Consider the following 23,602-nt stretch of genomic DNA (forward strand, 5'->3'; position numbering starts at 1 on the left):
TTCTCCGGTGACTCAACAACAGACCGACGGACAACCTACCTTTCACACGACAGCCGCTCTGATTGGAGGATGAGAACGCACGTCTGCACCTGATTGGCCAAGAGAGCTGTCAATCATCAAAACTGCCCCATTCTTTTTATTAATTTATATTTGTTTATATCTCTCTATATATATACACATATATATAAATATATATATATACACATATATAATATATATATATATACTTTTCTCCCTTTTATTTTTTTTCAAAAGAGAAAATAGTGTACAATGTAAACTAATTTTAATTCCAATAAAAATGTAAATGAAATAAAAGAGAAAGACAGTGTTTGATCAATTTTCTCCATCAGTTTTCACAGTTTTCAACATTTTAGAGAGATTATGAATGTATGCACTATGCCTAAACCTGTGCTAAAGTGTCCTCAAAAGCCTAAACGTGTGCTAAAGTGTGCTCTAGGAGCCAAAACGTGTGCTAAAGTGCCCTCTAAGAGCCTAAATGTGTGTTAAAGTGTCCTCTAGGAGCATAAACGTGTGCTAAAGTGTCCTAGCATAAACGTGTGCTAAAGTGTCCTCTAGGAGCATAAACATGTGCTAAAGTGTCCTCTAGGAGCATAAAAGTGTGCTAAAGTGTAGGAGCCTAAACTTGTGTTAAAGTGTCCTCTAGGAGCCAAAACGTGTGCTTAAGTGTCCTCTAGGAGCATAAACGTGTGTTAAAGTGTCCTCTAGGAGCCAAAACGTGTGCTTAAGTGTCCTCTAGGAGCATAAACGTGTGTTAAAGTGTCCTCTAGGAGCATAAATGTGTGGTAAAGTGTCCTCTAGGAGCATAAACATGTGCTAAAGTGTCCTCTAGGAGCATAAATGTGTGCTAAAGTGTAGGAGCCTAAACGTGTGTTAAAGTGTCCTCTAGGAGCCAAAACGTGTGCTTAAGTGTCCTCTAGGAGCATAAACGTGTGTTAAAGTGTCCTATAGGAGCATAAATGTGTGGTAAAGTGTCCTCTAGGAGCATAAACATGTGCTAGAGTGTCCTCTAGGAGCCAAAACGTGTGCTAAAGTGTCCTCTAAGAGCCTAAAAGTGTGTTAAAGTGTCCTCTAGGAACCTAAACGTGTGTTAAAGTGCCCTCTAGGAGCCAAAACGTGTGTTAAAGTGTCCTCTAGGAACCTAAACGTGTGCTAAAGTGTCCTCTAAGAGCCTAAAAGTGTGTTAAAGTGTCCTCTAGGAGCATAAACGTGTGTTAAAGTGTCCTCTAGGAGCATAAACGTGTGCTAAAGTGTCCTCTAGAAGCATAAACGTGTGTTAAAGTGTAGGAGCATAAATGTGTGCTAAAGTGTCCTCTAAGAGCCTAAACGTGTGCTAAAGTGCCTTCTTTAGTGGTGAGGAGGCGCCTTATGTGGCCCTTTCTTCCTTTTTTGCCCCTGGCCTGCGCCACCTGTGATGATTTCATGATTTCAGCAAGTTGATGCTATCAGAGAATATGTCAGTGCATATTTTAATGCAGCCTTTATAATAATTGAGTGAATTAAAGTGCCTTATAAATCCGTATGAATCCCCAGTGAGCAGCACAGACAGATGCATATCTGCACGTCCTGTCTTGGTGTGACACCATGTGAGTGATTGTGGTACTGCACATATTTAGACCGTAGTTTCCTCAGCAGATGGCGTCTCTGTCCGTCTTTAATAAAATAGTTACAGCACCATCTCATGGTTGGGAATTGTTTTGCATTAGTTCACAGGCAACAGGCACAGGCGGACAGAAGAGTCCCCTTAAATACCCGGCAGTGATCCGTAATAACGTACTCTGTGGGTTAGGGGTTATTGTTCTCCTCTCTGATAGATTTCTGGGAACCACTGTGCAGACATTTGTATCATATGCTCCTTTTTAATTGATGAATTATGTATTTTTCAGTGAGATTTCTTAAACAGTCGACCCTTTCATAAATCGTCAGGTCAAACACCTTTAATGTAAACCGATAAAAGAGACGTTTTCTGATAGTTATAATGTTTGTTTTGACCCGGTTTCACAGCCTGGGTGGATGGAGGAAAACACAGACTGACCTACAACAGAGATTACTCACTGGAAAGAATTTTAGAAGTTGTTTCAGTTTATTTTTCTGTGGATCCAAACTTTTATCTGACGTTATCTGCATCTCGGTAAACTCCACCCACCTGGACCTCAAACCAGGATAAAGCAAACACACTCATGCTGACTAATAATGCTTCTCTTCAAACATGAAACATCCATTCATTTGGACTAAACGCACCGGAAGAAACGCAAACTCTGTGGCTCAAAACTCTAAGTTATCAAGGTCAGGAATTAAAGGGTAATTCCAACATTTTCTACATTTTCAGTTTAAAAAAATCCCTTGTTTGCAGTTGCAGAGATTAGATTATCAGCCCGGCTGCTGCTGCACGATACAGATGCAAGGACGTGGATGAAGAAGAAAGAAGTGGGTTTCCAGTTTGGTGTGGAAGAACTTGACCTCCACCATATCCACCACCCTCTCCGTACCCACCACCCTCCCCTTACCCACCGCCCTCTCCGTACCCACCGCCCTCTCCATACCCACCGCCCTCTCCGTACCCACCGCCCTCTCCGTACCCACCGCCCTCTCCGTACCCACCATCCACTCCGTACCCACCACCCTCTCCGTACCCACCGTCCTCTCCGTACCCACCACCCTCTCCGTACCCACCATCCTCTCCGTACCCACCACCCTCTCCGTACCCACCACCCTCTCCGTACCCACCACCCTCTCCGTACCCACCACCCTCTCCGTACCCACCATCCACTCCGTACCCACCACCCTCTCCGTACCCACCATCCACTCCGTACCCACCGCCCTCCCCGTAACCACCGCCCTCTCCGTACCCACCATCCTCTCCATACCCACCATCCACTCCATACCCACCACCCTCTCCAGACCCACCACCCTCTCCGTACCCACCTGCCTCTCCATACCCACCTAATCCTTCAAAAACGAATTTGTTTTTCCAATTTCAGTGTTGTGTCTTTTTGTTTCTCAAGTCTTGAGAGACCTTCGGTGTGAAAACTATGACTTTTTCAAACTAACAGCAGCTCTCAAAGTTTATTTTTGCAGCTGTATGATCAGTGCACGCAGCAGTGAAGCAGGAAACAAAAGGAAGGCAGGGAGAGAAACGAGGCGATCCCTAACGAAGCTGCAGGGAGGGGAGGTGATAATTCACCGACACCCACACCTTCTCAAAAGCAGTCAGCTTCCTGCTCCTTTCAAAATGAGGGTGATGGGTGCGCTCGGCAGATCCCTCCCACGCTGCTTAGCGGCTGGCTTCCGCCCACCGCCCGTGGAGCCGCCCACCTCCAGCCGTTGCCACAGCAACACATCATCATCAGTGACTTGCACTGGAGGAGGAGGAGGACAGGGAGGGGAGGGGTGGACGTTTGAGCGCCGAGCAGGGCTGCCACTGTGAGCAGCAACCAGCATGGGTGTTCTCGAGCTATTCTCCAGAGAATATCTGTCTACTACTGTGTGTGCGTGTGTGTGTGTGTGTGTGTGTGTGTGTGAAGGGAGAAATGGAGGGAGTGGAGAGAGAGCGAGAGCCAGAGAGAGAGAGGATGATGGGAAGTATGTGAAAAGGACCTGCGTCAGAGTGAGTCATCCGCCAGTTTCACAATGTGTCGATGTGACGCTGATGTAAATGGGCCTGCGCAGGGAATCATCTCAGTGCAACAACGAAAAAAGACCAGAAGAAGACAGAGACGCTCCTTTAAAGGAAGCTGAATTGTTCATCCCATCACTTGGAAAGCTTGGATCCAGCTCCACCCTGCCTTGCTCAACGGCCCCGACAGAGTTGTTGCTGGATGATGAGTGCGCCTGAAGAGCTCCGATTCAGCTCCTTGATGAGCATTGAACACAGAACGCACCTCACAATAGAGTTCAAAAAAATAAAGTTTAATGTTTATGTGCTGTATAACAAATAAAATATATTAGTGTTTAAAAAACAGGTGCATAACTAGGTGAAGCCTAATCTATCACTTTACAATAAACAGTGAGGAGAACGGTGATCAGTGAGACGGCAGGTCACACATGCGTACAACAGTCACGCGGACTAGGCCAGTGTTTTTGAGCCAACCAGGCCAGAGACAGACCGCACCACGCGTGTTTAGCTTGAGCAAACTAGATCGACGACACACCCTTGCCCGCTCCTCGCCACGGCGGCTGCTGAAACAAAACCACCTCATGGAGTTTCATGAAAAGAACACGACGTCTTTAAATACAAATACAGTGCCCTGTGCGCCAAAGAGAGGCGACACAAACATCTCCCGGGTGGGAAGTGAGTCCCCACCCTGACGTTCATGACAGACGTACAGTTACTGAGCACATAACAGAAGAATGGATCCATATAGTATGCAAATAGACTTATTACTTACATAAATATTGCATTGGTCTGCCATTACACTGAGTGAGACTAAACTATGTGCAGGGAGTCAGGGGACAGGAGGGTCAGACCAAATTGTCTGGACATTATTATCATCTGTAGACGTATTTACACAGTGTGGCAAACACATAAAAACACAGTGAACACTTATTTGTTATGCATCTACCTCTAAACAGCAAAAACACACTTTTGGAATATGCACTGATGGTCATCACAGGTGGACTGAACACTGTTAAGAGCTAAGGCTAATCAACATTATCATCATGTAATGCAGGTGTTTATATACCAGACACTTTCACACTGTTGTATTTTTCCTCAGAGACACTTAAGTTTTCTTTTTTCTTGTTGCTCTACACACATGAACACTGTATCGACACCAAACATCTACAGCAAAGTTACACTGGACAGAGGAAACCCTGGTGGAGAGATTAGGCTAGCACTATTTGTTATCACGTCACTATTTACAGACTCCGGGCTGCTGCTCCGCCAACAACACCAAGAAACAGGAACTCTGCTTTTGGCTGCTTTTGTTGAAAAACCACATACTTGCAATATTTCATATGCAGAAGTTTACGTAGGGAGTGGATTTTGTGCTGAAAGCTTGTTGGATCATGTCTAAAAATAAGAAAAACACATATTTATTCCTGAAAGATTCCCTGTTTGCAGGTGCGTGGTTTCGCTTTAACAGCAGTGTTTCGCTAAATTACAAAGTGAAATGAAGCATCGAGCTGGGGCGCGGCGTGCCAGCCCAGGACAGACGACAGAGGTCCCCGGCTGCTACTCCACAACAGCTCCTGTACATCCTCCTCTTAAATGACCTTCCATAAATATACACAAGACAAGAGCGAGGACGGGAGGATTCATCCCACCGCTCCTCTTTTACCCTTTGAAGTGAACGACAGAAGAAAAAACCTGCTAAACGGGCTGAGTCCTAACTCCATCTCCCTACGGTACTTTCACACCTTTTGCGTTACAGTACAAATGCAGACGGAAGTCATGTTTGGGAGAATGACGGAGGCTCAGAGGACGCGGGGTGATGTCCAATAGGCCGCCTGCCAAATACTGCTAAATCTTTGGCTGTTGCTGGTAGGTTTTAATTTATTTTTTTAAGAATTACTTTCCTGGTAAAGTCATGAAAACAGTGTGAATGTCTGTGTGCATACACTCAAATACACTGCTGGACAAGCATCTCAGAATCAGGTAACGCTTTGTGTGTCTACCATTATTATGATGCGTTTCAAGCTAAAGTCTAATGCAATATTTGCTGTGGCTAGCATCTTAGTTAGCATGCTAGCAGTTGTTCCTTTAGCACCACTGAGGCTGGTGGGAATATGGTTAGTTTTGCAGGTACGGCACAAGATGAAACCTTAAGGGATAACTGGTCACTGCATAAACATCAGAACCAAACCGATAATTATCAGGATATTCCAGTCTGCACCAAAGTGAGGGGCTCCACTGCTATTGTGGCCATAAATCTGTGGGAGAAACACTGCACACGGGGAATATGTGTCCATATTGGCACCATCTGCCCCTTCACCTTTACGGTGCAAGTGATTGAAGGCCTTCAAACACTGGCTACATGGTAGTCGTTTAAATGTTACCGACGTCTCTGCTTCCATCTCATCTCTGAATCTACGTCTGAGTTAAGACTCAGCCCCGGCATCGCAGCCTGCAGCCTGGCTGTCCAAAGAAAGAACAGATGCAACACGCAGACGGAGGTAAAGAGCACACGAACAGATCACTCTTAAATTACGTCTACGTCTAACGCGTACAACCGATCAACAGAGCTGCAGACCTGCAGAGCACCGAGAGCTCCTCGACTGCTCTCCAGGTGCTTTGGCAAATACTTTGGAAACAAAATCAAAGAAAAATAAATGCTATCTATGAGGCAACATTGGTTGTTAAGGCTCTACTGTGTCTGTGCTTGCTTAGTATCTATTGATGGGTAATAACTGCATACTGTCAAGTGTGAGTAGAATGACACGGGGCGGGTACGAAGGGCGGGGCTGGGGGTATGGCGAGGCGGGAGGCACTATGTGGAGTCTTCCGGCTCTGACTTGATGGTCTTCTTGTCTGCGTTGCTGGACGCTCGCTGCGACGTTCCATTTTCTGAAGACAGAGATAAATATTTAGGATGCAGCATGAAGCTTTGTACAACAAATACAATGTTCTTCCCACTGTAAAGCCTGGAAAACAGCTGCAGCTAGGCCCTCACATCTCTGACCTGTTGCTGGTGCTTTGGTCTCGTCTGTGTTGTTGTTGTTGTTGTTGTTGCTGTTGTTGTTGTTGTGGTTGTGGTTGTGGTGCCGCTTGAGTTCATTGGCTAGCTGCTTGCCCAACGGGAGGTCGCCTTCCTGCATGTTCTGACTGACCACGCGCAGGTTGATTGGTCGCTCGTCTGAGAGGACACACATGAAACACACAAGACAAATGTTTTCTATTTACCAATTTATGACAAATCGTCCGTCAGAATTAGCCTGAAGAGAAACCGGTGGAATAAGAGCAAACATGCACCCAGATGTTGATCTAACGAGGGCTTTGTTTCACATGTTCAATCCCCTCAAGTGGAGCTGTTCTACTGAGATATGGAGAGACAGCGATGTGGAGAGAATATAAAACAAGGAAGGAAATAATAAAGATTAAGAAGAGACGGATGTATAAACAAGAAGAGACAGAATACAATGAAAAAAACAGGAGAGGAAGGAGGTGAGGACAGGCAGGAGAGAAAGAGACAAAACAAGAAGGGAAGGAAAAGAAAAGGGACACGAAGAAGAAAAGGGAAGGAAAGCAGAGAAGAAGAGGGGGAGGAGAGAGAGAGAGAGAGAGAGAGAGAGAGAGAGAGAGAGAGAGAGAGAGAGAGAGAGAGAGAGAGACGCCCCCCTCCAGGCAACTGGCTGGAGGTAAACAGGCGTGGGCGTGATAATTACAGGTGCATTGTGGGATTTGTGGGTACAGCGGTATAATGAGCTGTCGGGAGTGGGTGAAGGAGCAAAGGGATGAAAATGAGAGGAGGCCCAGAGGAGAATGGGATCCTGAATAATAACGATGCTTCTTCTTCTCTCTGCTTCTGAGCCGGGGAGATAAAAAGGGACAGCTGCCACGACTGGGTGTGGAAAATCAGCACCTATGGGTGTCGTTTCTATCCGCGCAGCCACGCAGCCACGCAGCCACGCAGCCACGCACACATCCTGTGGCTGTTACGACACGAGATACTCTTCAAATCAGCACTTTACAAAAGATCAAGTGGCTTCAGGTTGGTTTCTCTCAACCACAGCTGGATGTTTTCTCTTGGTTGGACAAAAAAAACCCTCAAGCTAAGGTGGCATTCATGCTTTATAGGAAATGTTTCACGTTTTTATCGTCCTGCCTGAACTGGAAGACGTACGGGAGAGGTAAACTCCACACTACGCATCAGTCCTGAGTGTCTCACAACATACAAATGATGAACATGTCACTGTGGTTCCCCAGGGAAAACGTTAAAAATAAAACATAATTGGAATTAAACGATTACTTGGGCATCTTCAAATGACTTATGTAAATATCCCCACTGACCCCTGTGTGGTTGGTGCGTGGCCATGGAAACCGGAGCCACGTGGGTTTGTTTTTGTGAAATAAATATTGTAATTTTCAACCTCAGACGCCGATTTTCCACTAAAACAAATGTGCAATATTCCTTTCTCTCTCCCTCTGCCTCACGTGTCCTACCCTGGTTGTCCCTGTTGGCGTCGGCGGCGGCTCCGTTGGTGTTCTGGGCGTCGTTGAGGTACTTTAAGGCAGCGGGGGGGATCCTCCAGTCCAGAGCCTGGAGTCGCTCCTGGACGGCGGCGTCCTGCAAGATCTCCATCTGCCTCGCCAGCAGACGCTCCAGCTGCATCTGATGCACACAAACACTTCATCATAAGAATCAAGAGGTGGAAACTGGGGTTTGTCACGTGCTCACCCCAGACTGACCTGCTGTTTCTGATGTGAAGAGGAGCTTTGCTAAATGGATCGCTTACGGAGGATGGAGATAAATATAAACACAGTTCATTAAAGAAGCTGAGCACGTTTGCTCGCACGCGGCCTGGAGAAGCATCGCTCCAGCTCCAGGCAGTCATTAAGCATCCACACAGACGAACACGCATGAAGTCAAGACTCCTGAAATGTGCAGCGATAAAAATGTCTCATTGTCAGTCAGCTTAGATTGTTAAGTGACGTGCTCCACATCCTCCCCGTCTGATGAGGGCGTGCGTCTGTGAACGCAGCCGTCAAGTCCTCTCTGCCTCTGACAGCATCGAAATGACAAGTGCAACTGCAGCCGTATGAGGCGGCGCGCCCGGAGGAGCATGTGTGCTCCACATATGAACGTGTTTTCTGGGTAATGAGTTATCACAAAGCTCTCCTCCTACACTCCGGCTCTAATGAGGAGGAAGCCGCAGCAGGAGCAGCGTTGGAAACCAATAAAGACACATGACTGGGATCAAACTGGATCCTTTTGCCACAAACATCTGCTCACACGGGGATCCGTCGCCGTGTCCGTCGGTGAGTAAACTCAGCGGATGACGCACAGTTGTTTCAGAGACGCACCTTTTGTTTTCACGTTCCCTCTTTGTCATCAGCGTGGTTACGGTGGTGCGCTGTGACTGGACGGGAGGCCGTCTGCGAGGGCTTATAACACAAGTGCACTGAAGGTACAATAAAACCGGATTATGGGGCGGCTGGTGGAACAGCGGTTAGAGCAGTCGCCCTGTGTAAAGAGGCTGAAGGTCCTCGAGGCAGCGGCTGCAGGTTCGACTCTGACCTGCAGCCCTTTCCTGCATGCCCCCCCCCCCCTCTCTCACCCCATTTCCTGTCTATCCTATATAATAAAGGCTTGAAAACAGGATTAAAGCGATGGTATTTGTTGCTTATTTTGCTGGAAAGAAGAGAAACTGAGGGTGAAATTTCAAAGCTGACAACAGAGCGGACTCTACCCACGGATGAAGGCCGTGAAATGTGGGGAGAAAGCTAGTAAGAGGCTTTTTAATTTGTCAAACTAACTAACTGACATTGACCGTCTCGGACTGGCCTTCGGATGAGTTGAAGAATTAGAAATCCACTCCCTGGTTTTGTGACGACGCCCCCTGAAATCCCTGAATGTCCGGTGGGTTTGGGACTTTTCACCCACAGTCGTTTCAACCGTGCGTTCGACGTTATCCGTCTGCCTACCTGCAGATTCCGTCCCACCGTCTCTTCTCCTTTCGACTTGGCGCAGGCCAGCTGTTCCCTCAGCATCTCCTGCCTCATGTGGATGGCCTGCAGCGCCTCCTGGATGTCGAAGAAGTTCTCCTGAAGGAAGACGGACAGGAGAAGGTCGTGATGAGTTTTTTAGAGACCCGGTAAAGTGTCGGATCACGGGTCAGATTTGAGCTCCCACGCTAAAGACACAGTCCTCTGTTCTGAGCAGTTTAACGACATGAGGAGACGTTCTCTCTCTCCAATGACACATAAATGACACCTGATCTGTGCTTTAAGCTGGTTCCAGTGTTAACATATTGTAACTGTAGGAGCCCAAATGCAGTTATTTGTTGTTGGTAGAATAATTTAAGTTCATTAGAAGGATTAAGAATAAGTACAGTTTATACATGTGGTTTGCTTATAACGGAGCAGTTTCTTTATGTTTTGGTAAATACTATCTTTGTGGACGGATGTATTTGTGTTTTGTGAAGACTGCACCTTTAATACGTCACTCTCACGAGTTAACGTTACCTTTGTGGTTCGTCAGGACGAGCGGGGAGTGGAGCCGTGAAGGTTTTTGACTCCTCTCTCGCTTCTTTGTCTCACTCATATCGTGAATAGGACGCGATTCATATTCATTTTGTGATAATTTATTTTTCTGTGGTTTTTCCTGCATTTTTGGAGTAAAACATTGAAAGTTTACCAGCTGGCTCTTGTGGATTAATCGGATGTGGACGAGTGGACGAGTGGAAGAGTGCTATGAGCGTCAAACTCAGGCTTCCCCACCTAAAATAACTATAACATCTACGCCGTTTGCATTTCCTTTGACTATAAAACAAAGCAAAGTGGAGTTTTTCTGATTCTGCAGAGTGAATTTGGCAGGAGCTCCCTCCTTCTGGGAGCTCGGAGTAGTTTCTGTGAGCAGGTGTCGGTTCGTGCGCGGCTCTCCGTCTTGGTGAAAATCCCTACAGAGTTCAGAGCCGCCACATGTTTTCCATCATCGGTTTCCAAAGCTGAGAGGAGCCATTCAGAGCTCAGAGAAGACGCTGGGAGCCAAGTGTGTCAGGAGAGGAGCGCTGAGAGCTCGCTTTGTACTCTGTTTATGATAGCGCCGCACAGACGAGCGCCATCTGCCAACCTTGTGTCTTTACACTTAAAATATTGAAAATTAACATTATTTATTACAAGCAACCAAAAGTAGAGATTAAATGCCTTTAATCAGTATTTCAAATGACTGCAACAGCGACTGAACACACGCGGAGGAGAGGAAATCTTCTAAACGTCGTCGGGGACACACAGGAAGTGATGCCTTTTTATGGTTCTGCTTTGTTAGGAACACGCAGAAGAAGAAGAAGTGGAGCAGGGGAAGACAAAAGAAGATCCTAATCTCAGATTGAGGAGGAGAGCACAGAGAAACTTTCCTTCGTTCTGCAGATGAAGTGTCCGTCATCAAACACACGTTTAAGAGTGCACCTGCAGCGATGCCCTTACCTCTGTTTTAATCCTTTTAGGGGACGGCTCGTCTCTGTCTCCACAGCGAGACCTGCACAGACACACCAGGAAATACCCTTCAGGACGTTCTACAGAGCTAATGGATGCTTGATTCATTCTTCAACAGGCAGAGAGCAAAACAACGGCGTATTGATTTGTAAATCTCAAATCAGCTCTTCACCACCAAACGGAAACATCAGATAGGACTTGTCTCCGTCCCGGTAAGAGCGGGGTTACTCACTTGCTGGTGCGGTAGGTGTATTTGTAGGTGACTTCTCTGGAAATCTGGCGGGCGAGTCCGAACAGCTCGTCTCGACGTGTCAGCAGAGCCATGTCTCTCATACAGAGCTGGGCCGCCGCTTCGTTCACCGTCAGCTGCACAACACACAGTTAGAAAAACAGAAAGCTCAAGGACCCTCTCAACCAGGACACAGTCATGGATCAGTTAAAGCAGTGACGGGGTTTTTGTGGACAACCTCGTGCAGTGTCAGGTGTTTGCCATCCCTCCTCTTGGAGTCAAAGCGTCCATAGATGGCGCTGTATTTACGGATCTCCTCCTCCCTCCGTGGCTCATCGTCGCTCATTTCAAAGATGTGTCCAATCATCTTTGCCAGTTTCTTGTTGTTCTTCAGCTGCTCTTTGACCTCAGCTAAGTCCGTCTTAGGAAGTCCCGGTGCCATCCTGTCCACACACTCCAGGACTGATTGGACGGCCGCAGCGTCCAGAGCCTCTAACCCGTCTCTCGGCGAGGACGGGGAGCCGAGATCTGACGGCGACAGGCTGTGCTCGCTGTCGTTGCTGTGGCCTGACCAGAACCGAGTCTCGCTGCTGCCCTGCAGGGGCGACCCGGCTGACACTTTGTCCCGCGCCACATCCAGCCTCCCCGGGTCAGAGCAGGCGGCGGCGACAGCTTTGGGCATCTTGACACTGGCGGTGTTGGCTCTGTCCTGCGCATTGAGCAGGGTGGGCGAGCCCTCGGGCAGCTTGTAGACGGGGATGCTGCAGACGGGCAGCGATGTCAGCGGCTGGTTGAAGATGGCCGGGTTGGTGACCCAGTCGCGCAGCGCCTTCTGCAGGCGGCGCACATGTAGCGGCTTGCTGGCCATTCCGACGAGGGCCATGATCTCCAGGAACTCCTCCTCCCCGGCCTCGCACAGCTGCTGCACGTCGTCGCCGCCCTGCTGGATGAAGGCCTCGTAGTAGTAGAGCAGGTTCGCCCGCTGCAGGATCCTGTAGAGCTGCAGCTCACCCAGGGTTCTCGGCAACACCGCTGCCATACCTGAGGGATGGGGCACAACAGGTAAGGATCCACACCTCTCTCATGGTTAGCTTAGCTTAGCACAAATACAGGAAACAGGGGGAAAGGCATTGTATGTGTAAATAAATACATTTTAAAACAAAATATCTCATTTCTACCTCCACTCACACCTGGTTCTGTACCCAAACCACCTCAGTAAACTGACACGGAGGCATATTACACATGACTTATATTTGGACGATGCGGATTATTCTTGGCAGGTGCACGGCTGCACTTTATCAGGCCTCAGCAGGTGAGTGAAAAGGTGCCTGATATTTTTAGACTGAATGGTCCAGGGGAGAATGTTTAGTCACATGCACCTTTTTAGCAGTTTTAACTTGAACGTGTTCATATTTCATGTGTGGGTAAAGACACAAAGACGCTCTGTAGGTGCATGGGTTAAAGACTACGCAGCCGTATCCTTGTGCAGCATTGATGTGCTAACGAGCTGTGGTTCCATGCCACATTCTGCTTGAATGCCCATCGTAATAAAACACTGAAAATGTGTTATTTTTAATCCACTGTGTCTCTGCACACATCAGGCCAGATTCCAAATTCGCAGCCATGTGAATGAACGTGTGTGGCTGTCAGATTAGTATTCATCCTCGCTGTCATTCACCCTGCCTCCACTCTCCAGCCTTACAAAGCAAAGACACACTTCGATCTGGGCCAAATCTTCGTCGCTTGCCACCTTAAATCTGAGCAAAAGCTAAAGCGGAGGCTCCGTCTTGACTCTTCCTATGTGCATGTGAGGCCCTGCGGAGGCCTGACAGAGGAGTGGCAGTCAGCAGGCCCGGGTTGCTGGGAGGATCACATGCCTCTCTCCACCCCTGCAGGATGTGTAGGTGGTGGGCTCGCCTCGCCCAGAATAGGCCCAGAGAGCCTCAGCCCAGGGAGCCAGGCCTGGCTGAGTCGGGAAGACGACGACGGCTGCCTGAGAGAACACTGAAGTGACTGAAGTGATCTCTACCTTGAGTTTTATACAACCACACATACTTAAGGCACCTCTGACCTGCATGTGTTGCTTCTCTGCACACACTAAAGTGTGTATGTTACATGTATATGTGTGCATGCTGTAAGATCTCTGTCTGTGCAGTAAATGCATTAATGTTTTCCCTCAGCTGAGGAAAACTTAAGCCTTTAAGTGTTTTCTACAGGAGAAAATGAAATAAAATCATTTAAAAAAAATAAATAAAATAAATAAAATGAAGCTAAAACAATATTAAATTAATATATATATATATATATATATATATATATATATATATATATATATATATATATAAAATATAAATACAAATAAAACCAAATAAAAAATAAAAAGAATTCAATATAACAAAATATTTAAAAAATAAATAAAAATGAAGATATAATATATATTAAATTAATATATAAATAAAATATAAATACAAATAAAACAAAATAAAAAATATAAAATGATATAAAATAAAAATATTTATATATTATATTTCTTATTATGATTTATTTATGTATTTATATTTGATTTATATATTATTTTAATATTGTTTTACCTTCATTTTATTAAAAAAATATTTTGTTATATTGACTTTTTAAATGATTGTATTTCGTATAATTTTATATTTTATTCATATATTAATTTAATATTGTTTCATCTTCATTTTATTAAGTTTTATTTGACTTTTGAAATGATTGTGTGTCGTTTCACTAAGGGAGCTCTGTGCTGCTGACGTTTGACCTGCAGACACAGAAACAGGACACCGGGACGTTTGCTGTGTGTTTCACTGACACCACTGGATCATCACAGCACACACATCTGGAATACAGTAAAGACGGAAACTGAATTCATGTTTCCTCGTTTTAGCTTCACAGCTGCACATCAACACAGAGATGTAACGCCGCCAACGTCATACTGTGTGTGTGTGTGTGTGTGTGTGTGTGTGTGTGACAACCAAACACGTCTGCTGCAACATGAAATGTAACATTTATGATGATCTTTAAAATAATTACAGTGAGATCTCGGGGACGTAAACAGAACCAGATTTAAAGATATGCTCATTTTTTGGCCTGAGAACAACTTTTCATCCTCATCACCTGCGTCAACACAAACGAGAGAGGTGTTCACACCCAGAGGGTCAGAGGAAGTGACATCATGCAGGAGCTGTGTGCACGAGCACCAATGATGCTCACGCAGGAAGTGGAATTATGGCAACAAGGTAACTTATTTATGCTTTTTAAAACACACGTTGGACTCTATAAAAGTGTCAAAAGGTGTGTTTAGAAGTTTAGAAATGCATCCATGTAGTAAAGTAAAGCTGCTCCTTATTTAAGGACACATATCATGAATGGTGAATTCAGAGGCAGAAGAAGTAAAAGCATCAGTAACACACTTAAAAAAACTCCTTTTAAGGCCCAAGTCCTGCATTAAAAATGTAAAGTATCATCAGCTAAATGCACTTAAAGCACCAAAAGTAAAAGTACTCATACTGCTGGATAATCACACCTATATGATACAGCTTAGATTTGGGATAATTACAATAATTTCAAACTAAAAGTCTCTATTTCAGAATAAAAGTCTAACAGATGCTGTTAAAGAGCATGTTATGGCTGTAGGGGGTCGAGTTTGTATAAAGTGTAAAAGACCGTAACAAACACATGGTGAACTTCTAAAAACATGATGCATTGTCATGTTTTGTATGTAAAGCAACTCCAGCTGTTAGAAATAGATGTAGCTGAGTAAAGAGTGTAAGTGCAGTGAAGTGTTTACAGGACGTGTAGAAACAGAACTTGTGAAGGTTGAGACTAAAGCTGCAGATGGAAAACATGCATGTGTGTATTTTTGATTTATATCCAGAGTCAAGATGCTTGAAACTTTTGTACGAAGTGTCGTCCGATAACGTCTGACGGTTAAAGTTTTTACACCCGTTCTGGATGGACGGAGGGGAGTGTGCACGCTTGTCTGGACACCTGGAGAGTAAGTGAAGTACTTTCATCTCATCTTCAGCCTCTGATCCTGGATCAGGTCTCAGGGGCAGCAGCTCCAGTTCTAACTGGGGGATCCTGAGGCGTTCCCAGGCCAGTGTGGAGATCTAATCTCTCCACCTGGTCCTGGGTCTTCCCCGAGGCCTCCTCCCAGCTGGACGTGCCTGGAACACCTCCCTAGGGAGGCGCCCAGGGTTCATCCTTACTAGATGATCCTGAACCACCTCAACTGGCTCCTTTCAACGCAAAGGAGCAGCGGCTCTACTCCGAGTTCCTCACGGAGGCTGAACTTCTCCCCCTCTCTCTAAGGGAGACTCCAGACCCCCTCCTTAGGAAACCCACCCAACCCAGACCGAAAGAACGAGGTCGTGGGTTCAAGCGGCCGAAATGGGTGAAGTACTTTCACACGTCCTCAAAGTGCACGAGCCAAACTCGACGTAAAGAAGCTGCAGCTGCAGAATCAGCTCAGCAAAGAGGAGGAGGATGACGACGCTGTTCCACCATCCGACAACACTAACCAGACATTCACCTCACCACCTACCAGCCCTTAAATCAAACATATCGACAGTTTGACACTAATTTTAAACACATCTGAGCCCAAAATGCAGCTTTTTACACTGATCTGAGAACAGGTTAATGGTTAAAGTCCTTTTTCAAGCATTCAAGTTGAATATTCTCTGGTTCTGGCTTCTTAAAAATGAGGATTTGATGATTTTCTTTGACATATATTACAGTACATTGAATATAAGTGTGTCTGGGCTGTTAAATGAGGTAGATAAGTGTGTCACTGTGTGAGAGGATAAATCTATATGAATAGGATAAATCTATACATTCACAGACAAAACAATGGCACTACGTTTTAGTTGCAGCCAACAGAGACTGTGTTACCTGCTGGGTTTTTTTTCCCTTCAAAATAAAGCGCAGATGTGTGAATTGAATAAGTATATTTAGCTGCAGTGTGAACTCCTGTGTGTGCAGCCGGTGAAGAGTCCGAGATGAACGTGACGTCTGTCTGAGAATCAAACAATCCTGCAGCTTTAAAAACGGGGTTCATTCACTTCACTGAGAAACAAACACTCTCCACACCGATATCACACAGCCTGCCATCTTACTCCATTTTTATCACAGCACAAGTGTGTGTGTGTGTGTGTGTGTGTGTGTGTGTGTGTGTCCGTATGTGTGTGTGTGTGTGTGTGTGTGTGTGTGTGTCTCTGTGTGTATGTGTGTGTGTGTGTGCGCGTGTGTGTGTGTGTGTGTGTGTGTGTGTGTGTCTCTGTGTGTGTGTGTGTGTGTGTGTGTGTGTGTGTGTGTGCGCGCGTGTGTGTGTGTGTGTGTGTCTCTGTGTGTATGTGTGTGTGTGTGTGTGTGTGTGTGTGTGTAGCTGTGAATGACAGCCTCTAATTGAGGTCCTGCTTCACAAAAGCGAGTTTGGTGAGTTTGACTTTTCACCTGGAGAAGCAGGCGTGCATCGACACACACACACACACACACACACTTAGATCACACACATGCACACGTAGAGGCTGATGTGTATTTTTCCAGGTGTAGTGCCACGCAGCAGCCCAGCCTTATCTGAAGTGAGGAATACTGTGATTTCACTATCAGGAGGAGGAATTTCCCAGTTTCTCAATGTGGAGCCATGTTGAAATCATGACTAGGACCTGGTGACCATGTGTGTGTGTGTGTGTGTGTGTGTGTGTGTGTGTGTGTGTGTGTGTGTGTGTGTGTGTGTCTCCTTAGTCCTGGAAAGCATCTTAACATCAGACTGAGTACAAATCTATTAAACACAACATTATCGACTTCTCTACGGTGCTCACTGTCACGGCACTTTATATCTGATCATATCCACATAATAATAATAATAATAATAATAATAATAATAATGTACATGCATGGTGCAGTGGAGTGGCCTTAACTGAGCTCTGAGGCGCTCCTCTGATATTCATCCAGTCTGTGGAGTGACTTTAGAATCACATTTGGCACTTTGAGCTATTTATAAGCCACGCGGATATTCCTTTAAAGTGTTTCCAGTGGAGATGACAGCGTGTGGATGGTGCTGAGTGATGCTACCGTGTCTCCAGGAGACACCCCTGATACTTAATAACGCGTCCCTACTCTGTTCACAGAGGTTATTTGACGCTGTTTGTGCAGAAAAGGACAGAAAAAGCATCATCTACCTGGTCTAACTGTGCCTACCTGGTGAGTTGTTGGCCCCCTTTTGGTCCGGTTCTTCTTCGGCTCTTCCTCCTTCTTCTTCTTCCCTGTTTATGGTCGCAGGACCTGGGGTGTGAGTGAGCAACAGACACGGAAAAGCCCGCACAGGAGGGAGGGATCCCCCGGAACGGCGCAGCGCGTAAAACGGACAAAATCTAAAAAGGGAAGAAATTGAAAAATTATTCCCAGGACCAAAAAAGAGAAGCCAAAGAGCGAGCGCGTGCGTGTCTGTGCGTGCTCGGAGCGGGCTCCTCTTCTCTCTTTCTTCCTCTCTTTGTGGAAACTTTTTCTTTATCCTGCTGTTGAGAGAGAGAAAAGGCGCAGAACGGGAGTGAAAGAGCCGCTGACCTTCGTGCGTCTTTAGGTGCGTCCTTCCCCTCCAAGTGTGTGTGTTGAGTGTGTGTGTGTGTGTGTGTGTGTGTTTGTGTGAGAGTGTGTGTGAGGGTGTGTGAGTGTTTGAGTCCTCTCCCAGCCTCTCTCCACTCCCCTGCAATAGTCTCCGCTGTCAGACCCACACACAGCCACACACGCGCACTTCTGGCTGCCCTTACAAAATAAAAGCACATGAGCATGAAACTAAAAGCTGGAATAAAAGAACTGAAGTGAAAATATCCTCAAAATGACAAAGTTTAATGTTAAATATACTCAAATATAAATGACCTGCAGATTCCACATAAACTACACATGTTTTTACTGAAGTTTGATATTTGAATGTATGTAAAATGACTCCACTACAAGTTAAAGTGTTGCATTCAGAATAAAACCTGAGTAGAAGTTACACAGTATTTAAAGTAACCTTTCAAAGTAAAAGTAGTTATTAGGCAGCAGAGTGAATTACAGTGGACTTCATGTTTACTGCTCTCTGTACTAATCTATAACAATACTTCATAATGCATCATAAAAAAAAAATTTGGACCTCCAAGCTACCAAAGCGTTCATATAAAAGTAGTGGAGTAAAAACAACATGTCCCTGTGTAATGTAGTGGAATAAAAGTATATAAAGTAGCAGCACCTCCACGTTATTTATGCACAGAACCGGTGTGAACGGACTTTACACCTCTGTGAAAGTCCTGTCTTTTCTCCCTCTCTCCGGTACAGGCAGATGTGCGTCCTCCACAGAGCTGGGTCTGTCTGTCTTCTCTTCCTCTCTCTGGTGCAGGCAGATGTCCGTGTTCCACAGAGCTGGGTCTGTCTTTTCTTCCTCTCTGCGGTGCAGGCAGATGTCCGTCCTCCACAGAGCTGGGTCTGTCTGTCTTTGGGTCCATCTGTCTGTCTTTTCTTCCTCTCTCCGGTGCAGACAGATGTGCGTCCTCCACAGAGCTGGGTCAGTCTGTCTTTGTGTCCATCTGTCTGTCTTTTCTTCCTCTCTCCGGTGCAGACAGATGTGCGTCCTCCACAGAGCTGGGTCTGTCTGACGTTCCTGTCTGTTATAGTGAAGGTTTTCGTTGCCACCGTACTCTACGGGGGAATTGTTGGGTCTCTGTAAATCATAAATAAGTCATAGAGTGTGGTCTTTACCTACTCTGTAAAGTGTCCTGAGATCACTGCTGTTATGATTTGACACTGTAAATAAAATTGAATTGAATTGAACTTTATTTTGACACCGCTTCCTGTCTGTGCCGCACCCTGAACGCGTGCAGCTTTACGCACGCAGCCAAATAAAGTGGGATATTCCGCGTCTCTCTCTCTCTCCCTCTCTCTCGCTCTCTCACCCTCTCTCTCTCTCTCTCTCTCTCTCTCCCTCTCGCCCACGCTGCTCCCTGCGTGACGCAAATCCGCGCGTGGGCGGACACACGGGGCGTGGGAGGCTTTCTGCACGGAATACCAAACACAGGCAGGTTCAACACCCACAGAGACACAGAGACACAGCAGTTTGCACACTTCGTGTTCTCAAACTCAGTCACTATTGTGCTGCAGTTCACCCTGAACTGTTCAAATGTAGTTAAGAACCAATAATCAATGATCACTGTGCAGTTTAAGGGGCTGAAAAGAGGTTTTCCCTTATAATAAAGTGTTCCTATGGCTGTGACATGCCTGTAAATTTAGAAATAGGATCATCTATTATCATAAGAATATTCTATATTATGTTTAAATGCCTGTAAGCTGAGAAATAGGATCATATATTATCATAAGAATATTCTATATTATGTTTAAATGCCTGTATTTCCTTTGAGTTCTCTCTAAACTGTATGCATATGCGTTATAATCGACTTTATTTGTGCTTATATGTTCTTTACAGATCTAGTCTACTGCACAGATGTGTATATGTTTACACATATACAGCATTACTTTAATTTATTTGTTTTCACAAAGGGACTAAATATATTAAGGAACATTTAAAAAAAATTAAAATGTGAATAAAACAGGATTATAGCCCTTAGTTACTGACAGGTAAAGGGTCCCTAAAGTTAAATACAGAAACACACAATACAATAAAACAAATAAATCATCATCTCATCTCATCTTCAGCCTCTGATCCTGGATCAGGTCTCGGGGGCAGCAGCTTCAGCAGGGACCCCAAACTTCCCTTTCCCGGGCCACATTAACCAGCTCTAACTGGGGGATCCTGAGGCGTTCCCAGGCCAGTGTGGAGATCTAATCTCTCCACCTGGTCCTGGGTCTTCCCCGAGGCCTCCTCCCAGCTGGATGTGCCTGGAACACCTCCCTAGGGAGGCGCCCAGGGTTCATCCTTACCAGATGATCCTGAACCACCTCAACTGGCTCCTTTCAACGCAAAGGAGCAGCGGCTCTACTCCGAGTTCCTCACGGATGCTGAACTTCTCCCCCTCTCTCTAAGGGAGACTCCAGACCCCCTCCTGAGGAAACACATTTCGGCCGCTTGGACCTGGACCTGGTTCTTTGGGTCCTGACCCAGCTTTCATGACCACAGGTGAGGGTAGGAACCAGGACTGAGCGGTAGATCGAGAGCTTTGCCTTCCTCAGCTCTCTTTTCGTCACAACGGTGCGGTAGAGCGACTGCAGCTCCGCCCCCGCTGCTCCGATTCTCCGGCCAAACTCACGCTCCATCGTCCCCTCACTCGTGAACAAGATCCCGAGGGACTTGAACTCCTTCACTTGGGGTTAAATCATTATAATAGACATAATAGATAAAAACAGACAATAGACAAATGATCCCAACTAGCGACAGCTTTGCTTTCAAAGGAGCCATTTGTTAAGATGTTTGGAAAAAGAGGTGGATAGGTCGCGTATTATATAATATATTATATATATTATATTATGTATCATAGAGTTCCAGGTGTTGGTTGCTCTGTAGGACATAAAAGCTTCTTCTCCTAACGGGAGCAGTGCAATAACCGCTCTGGTTGTGTTTTATAAGGGTGGTGGAGCTGGACCATGAAGGCTTTTAAAAGCTAAAATAGAGTTTTTTATATATATATATATCCAGCAACTCAATTAAAAAAAAAGTGACAGACGGACAGACAGTGATGATACATTTCAGGTTTTCTATCTAAACTCTTGTTTATCTGTCGACTCTAGGGACTTTTAGAGTCGCCTGAGACACGATCGTTGCCTGTAACATGATAATATTCTTACTATAGATTGATTTTATAAGTATAAACCGTCTTCATAAATATATATTCTATTCACTGTGTACATGCATGGACTTTCTTCATGTCCAATGGCAACATATAAAACACATTCTCTCTCTAAATTGTTTATATGTATTGTTTGTAAATTCTTTATCGTATTTAAACCTGAGTGCGGCCTTTGACACCATGAACGACCCCGTCCTCCTCAGTAGATTGCGCTCCACCCACACTCCACTAAACTGGCCGCAGGCCGCACTCGGTTCATCCAACTCAAATCCTTCCCATCCCAGCGCTCCCCCGTCCCTTCAGGTGTGCCTCAGGGCTCCGTCCTGGGCCCACTCCTTTTCATCATTTACTTTTCTTTCCCTCGACAATATCTACCGTAAGTACAACATCAGTTTTCACTGTTATGAACAGACAAAATCCTGGTTCTCCTCCAATTTTCTCAAACTAAACAGTGACAAAACCGAGGTTCTCCTCATTGACTCCAAATCAACACTCTCCAAAACCGTTTCTCAATAGCCATCGACAACTCCACCGTCTCCCCCTCCCCACAGGTCAAGAGTCTGGGTGTCATCCCTGACCGTACTCTATCCTTTCACTCTTCAATAACGTTACCGTTGCACTGTTTTTAACAAATGTACGGTGTCCTTGAGTGCTTAGAAAGGCACCCAATAATACCATTTATCATTATTATTATAAATCCCCACAGATGTATATGTTTATATTACTTAGCTAATGAGCTAATTTCCATCCGTTGCCCCTTGGCGGGTTTTTACAAACTGCATAAGATTGATGTAAAAACAACCAGAGTACGTGAAGGCCGTGCCAGAGATGAGGTAGTGTGATTCTGCCCTTGAGTTTATGTTTAAATGTTAGATAAGCAGGAGTGTGCGGCTCTTGCCCAAACTTGCTCAGTCCTCTGTGGCAGTGCCAGTGAAATGTCAATATTCTAAGGTGTGTGTGTGTGTGTGTGTGTGTGTGTGTGTGTGTGTGTAAATGAAAGGAGAGGAAATCCCTCCAGAGGGGATCAGACGAACACGGCTCCCCTCCGCGGACCCTGTTCAGATCCACATCAGCCGGGACGCTCTCTGGTGGGTTTGAGAGGAGCTCCAGACGTCAGCTACGACACCGGCGAGTTACCAGAGGGCATCAGAGCGCTAACACAACCTCCACACACTCACACAAGCCTCCTACACACGCACACACACTCCCTTCACAAGCTTATACTTTTTAACTACACTGCATAATCACTGTCTGTTAATTAAGTTATTACGACGTGAATATTTTTTTGTATTTGACTGAGAGATCCGCACAAGGACCCCGATGCCTTTGAACACTTGCACCTGAGCAAATGAGTGAATACAAGTTTAGTTTATATGAACAATAAGTGGAAAATATCAGCAATTATGTATATTAGGCAACAGCTCACGACAGAAATGACATGTTCCAAATTAAATAGATGCATTTTTTACGCATCAATAAAATGCTGCATGCACGTACTGAGGCGGTGGCTACGCTAGCAGCTAGCATTCATCAAAGTCACACAATAACACACCCGCTGGAGGCCAGTGACGCCTGTGTTCTGTGACTGTGAATCAGTGTTTTTGTAACGGAGTCTGGTGGCTTTGACGAGAGCAGAGAGGCCGGGTAACGACGCCGAGCGTTACTGAAGTGTGCAAAGGAATTAGACGGATTCGGCTATTCTTTCACAGGCTATCAACCAATCAGATTGCTTGATTTGAGCTACCCATTTGTTCATTTTACACTGTTATTTAGTTGATCTATAACTTGTGATTATACAGCCATAAACTGTTCACACGTACACACGTTTTTCAAAATAAAATGCCTTTTTAAACTGTAATGTAAGTATGGAAGATCATTATTGAGTGAATGGATGGATGAAAGAGTCCCACATGCATCAGGTACGTGTCATTTAATGAACATAATAAATCAGTATGTCACAGTAACCACGGGCTGATGATATGAGTAGGTTTTCAGTCACGTGTGAGTAAAGTGCGTCAGTGAAACAGGCCTGTATGCAAATGGTCAACTCAGATCTCAGTGATGTGACGAAGCATGCAAATGGTTTCCAACACAGGGAAGTGGGTAGCAGGAAACCCTCTGTGTGTGTGTCTGTGTGTGTGTGTGTGTGTGTGTGCTGTCTATGTTTGCCTGATCTGCTGCGAGGTGTTTCCCAAATCTGACAGAGAGAGAATGAACTTGTCTGGAAACGATACTGGTCTCAACTTTGCTCCATTAAAAACTCATTAAATGGAAAATATTCGCGTTTATGATTATGCACACTACTGCAGAGTCCTACAATACTAAACAATAGAATATTATACATAAACAATACTCCAAAGACTTCTTCTTCTACTGCTGCGGCCAGTAGCATCACTACAGTTCAGACTTATCAAAGTAACAAGATCTACTGCACATGTTTTTCTGCTACAGCCTCCTTTACCACACTTAAGC

The 23,602-nt window shown here is 45.4% G+C and overlaps 1 protein-coding gene across 1 annotated transcript; it reads right to left on the bottom strand.

Moving 5' to 3' along the window:
* Positions 1 to 3,906: 3,906 nt before the first annotated feature.
* On the bottom strand, positions 3,907 to 17,939 carry LOC310964846 (NGFI-A-binding protein 1-like). The gene is given in 10 exon segments (XM_083938140.1): positions 3,907 to 6,523; positions 6,639 to 6,812; positions 8,120 to 8,288; positions 9,602 to 9,721; positions 11,102 to 11,153; positions 11,343 to 11,482; positions 11,484 to 11,540; positions 11,542 to 12,380; positions 17,556 to 17,728; positions 17,922 to 17,939. Coding segments are annotated over 8 exon segments (1,626 nt in total). The 5' UTR covers positions 12,379 to 12,380; positions 17,556 to 17,728; positions 17,922 to 17,939; the 3' UTR covers positions 3,907 to 6,446.
* Between the last annotated feature and the right edge of the window lie 5,663 nt (positions 17,940 to 23,602).

Source organism: Echiichthys vipera (assembly GCF_963691815.1).
Source record: "Echiichthys vipera genome assembly, chromosome: 23".
Taxonomy (NCBI): domain Eukaryota; kingdom Metazoa; phylum Chordata; class Actinopteri; order Perciformes; family Trachinidae; genus Echiichthys; species Echiichthys vipera.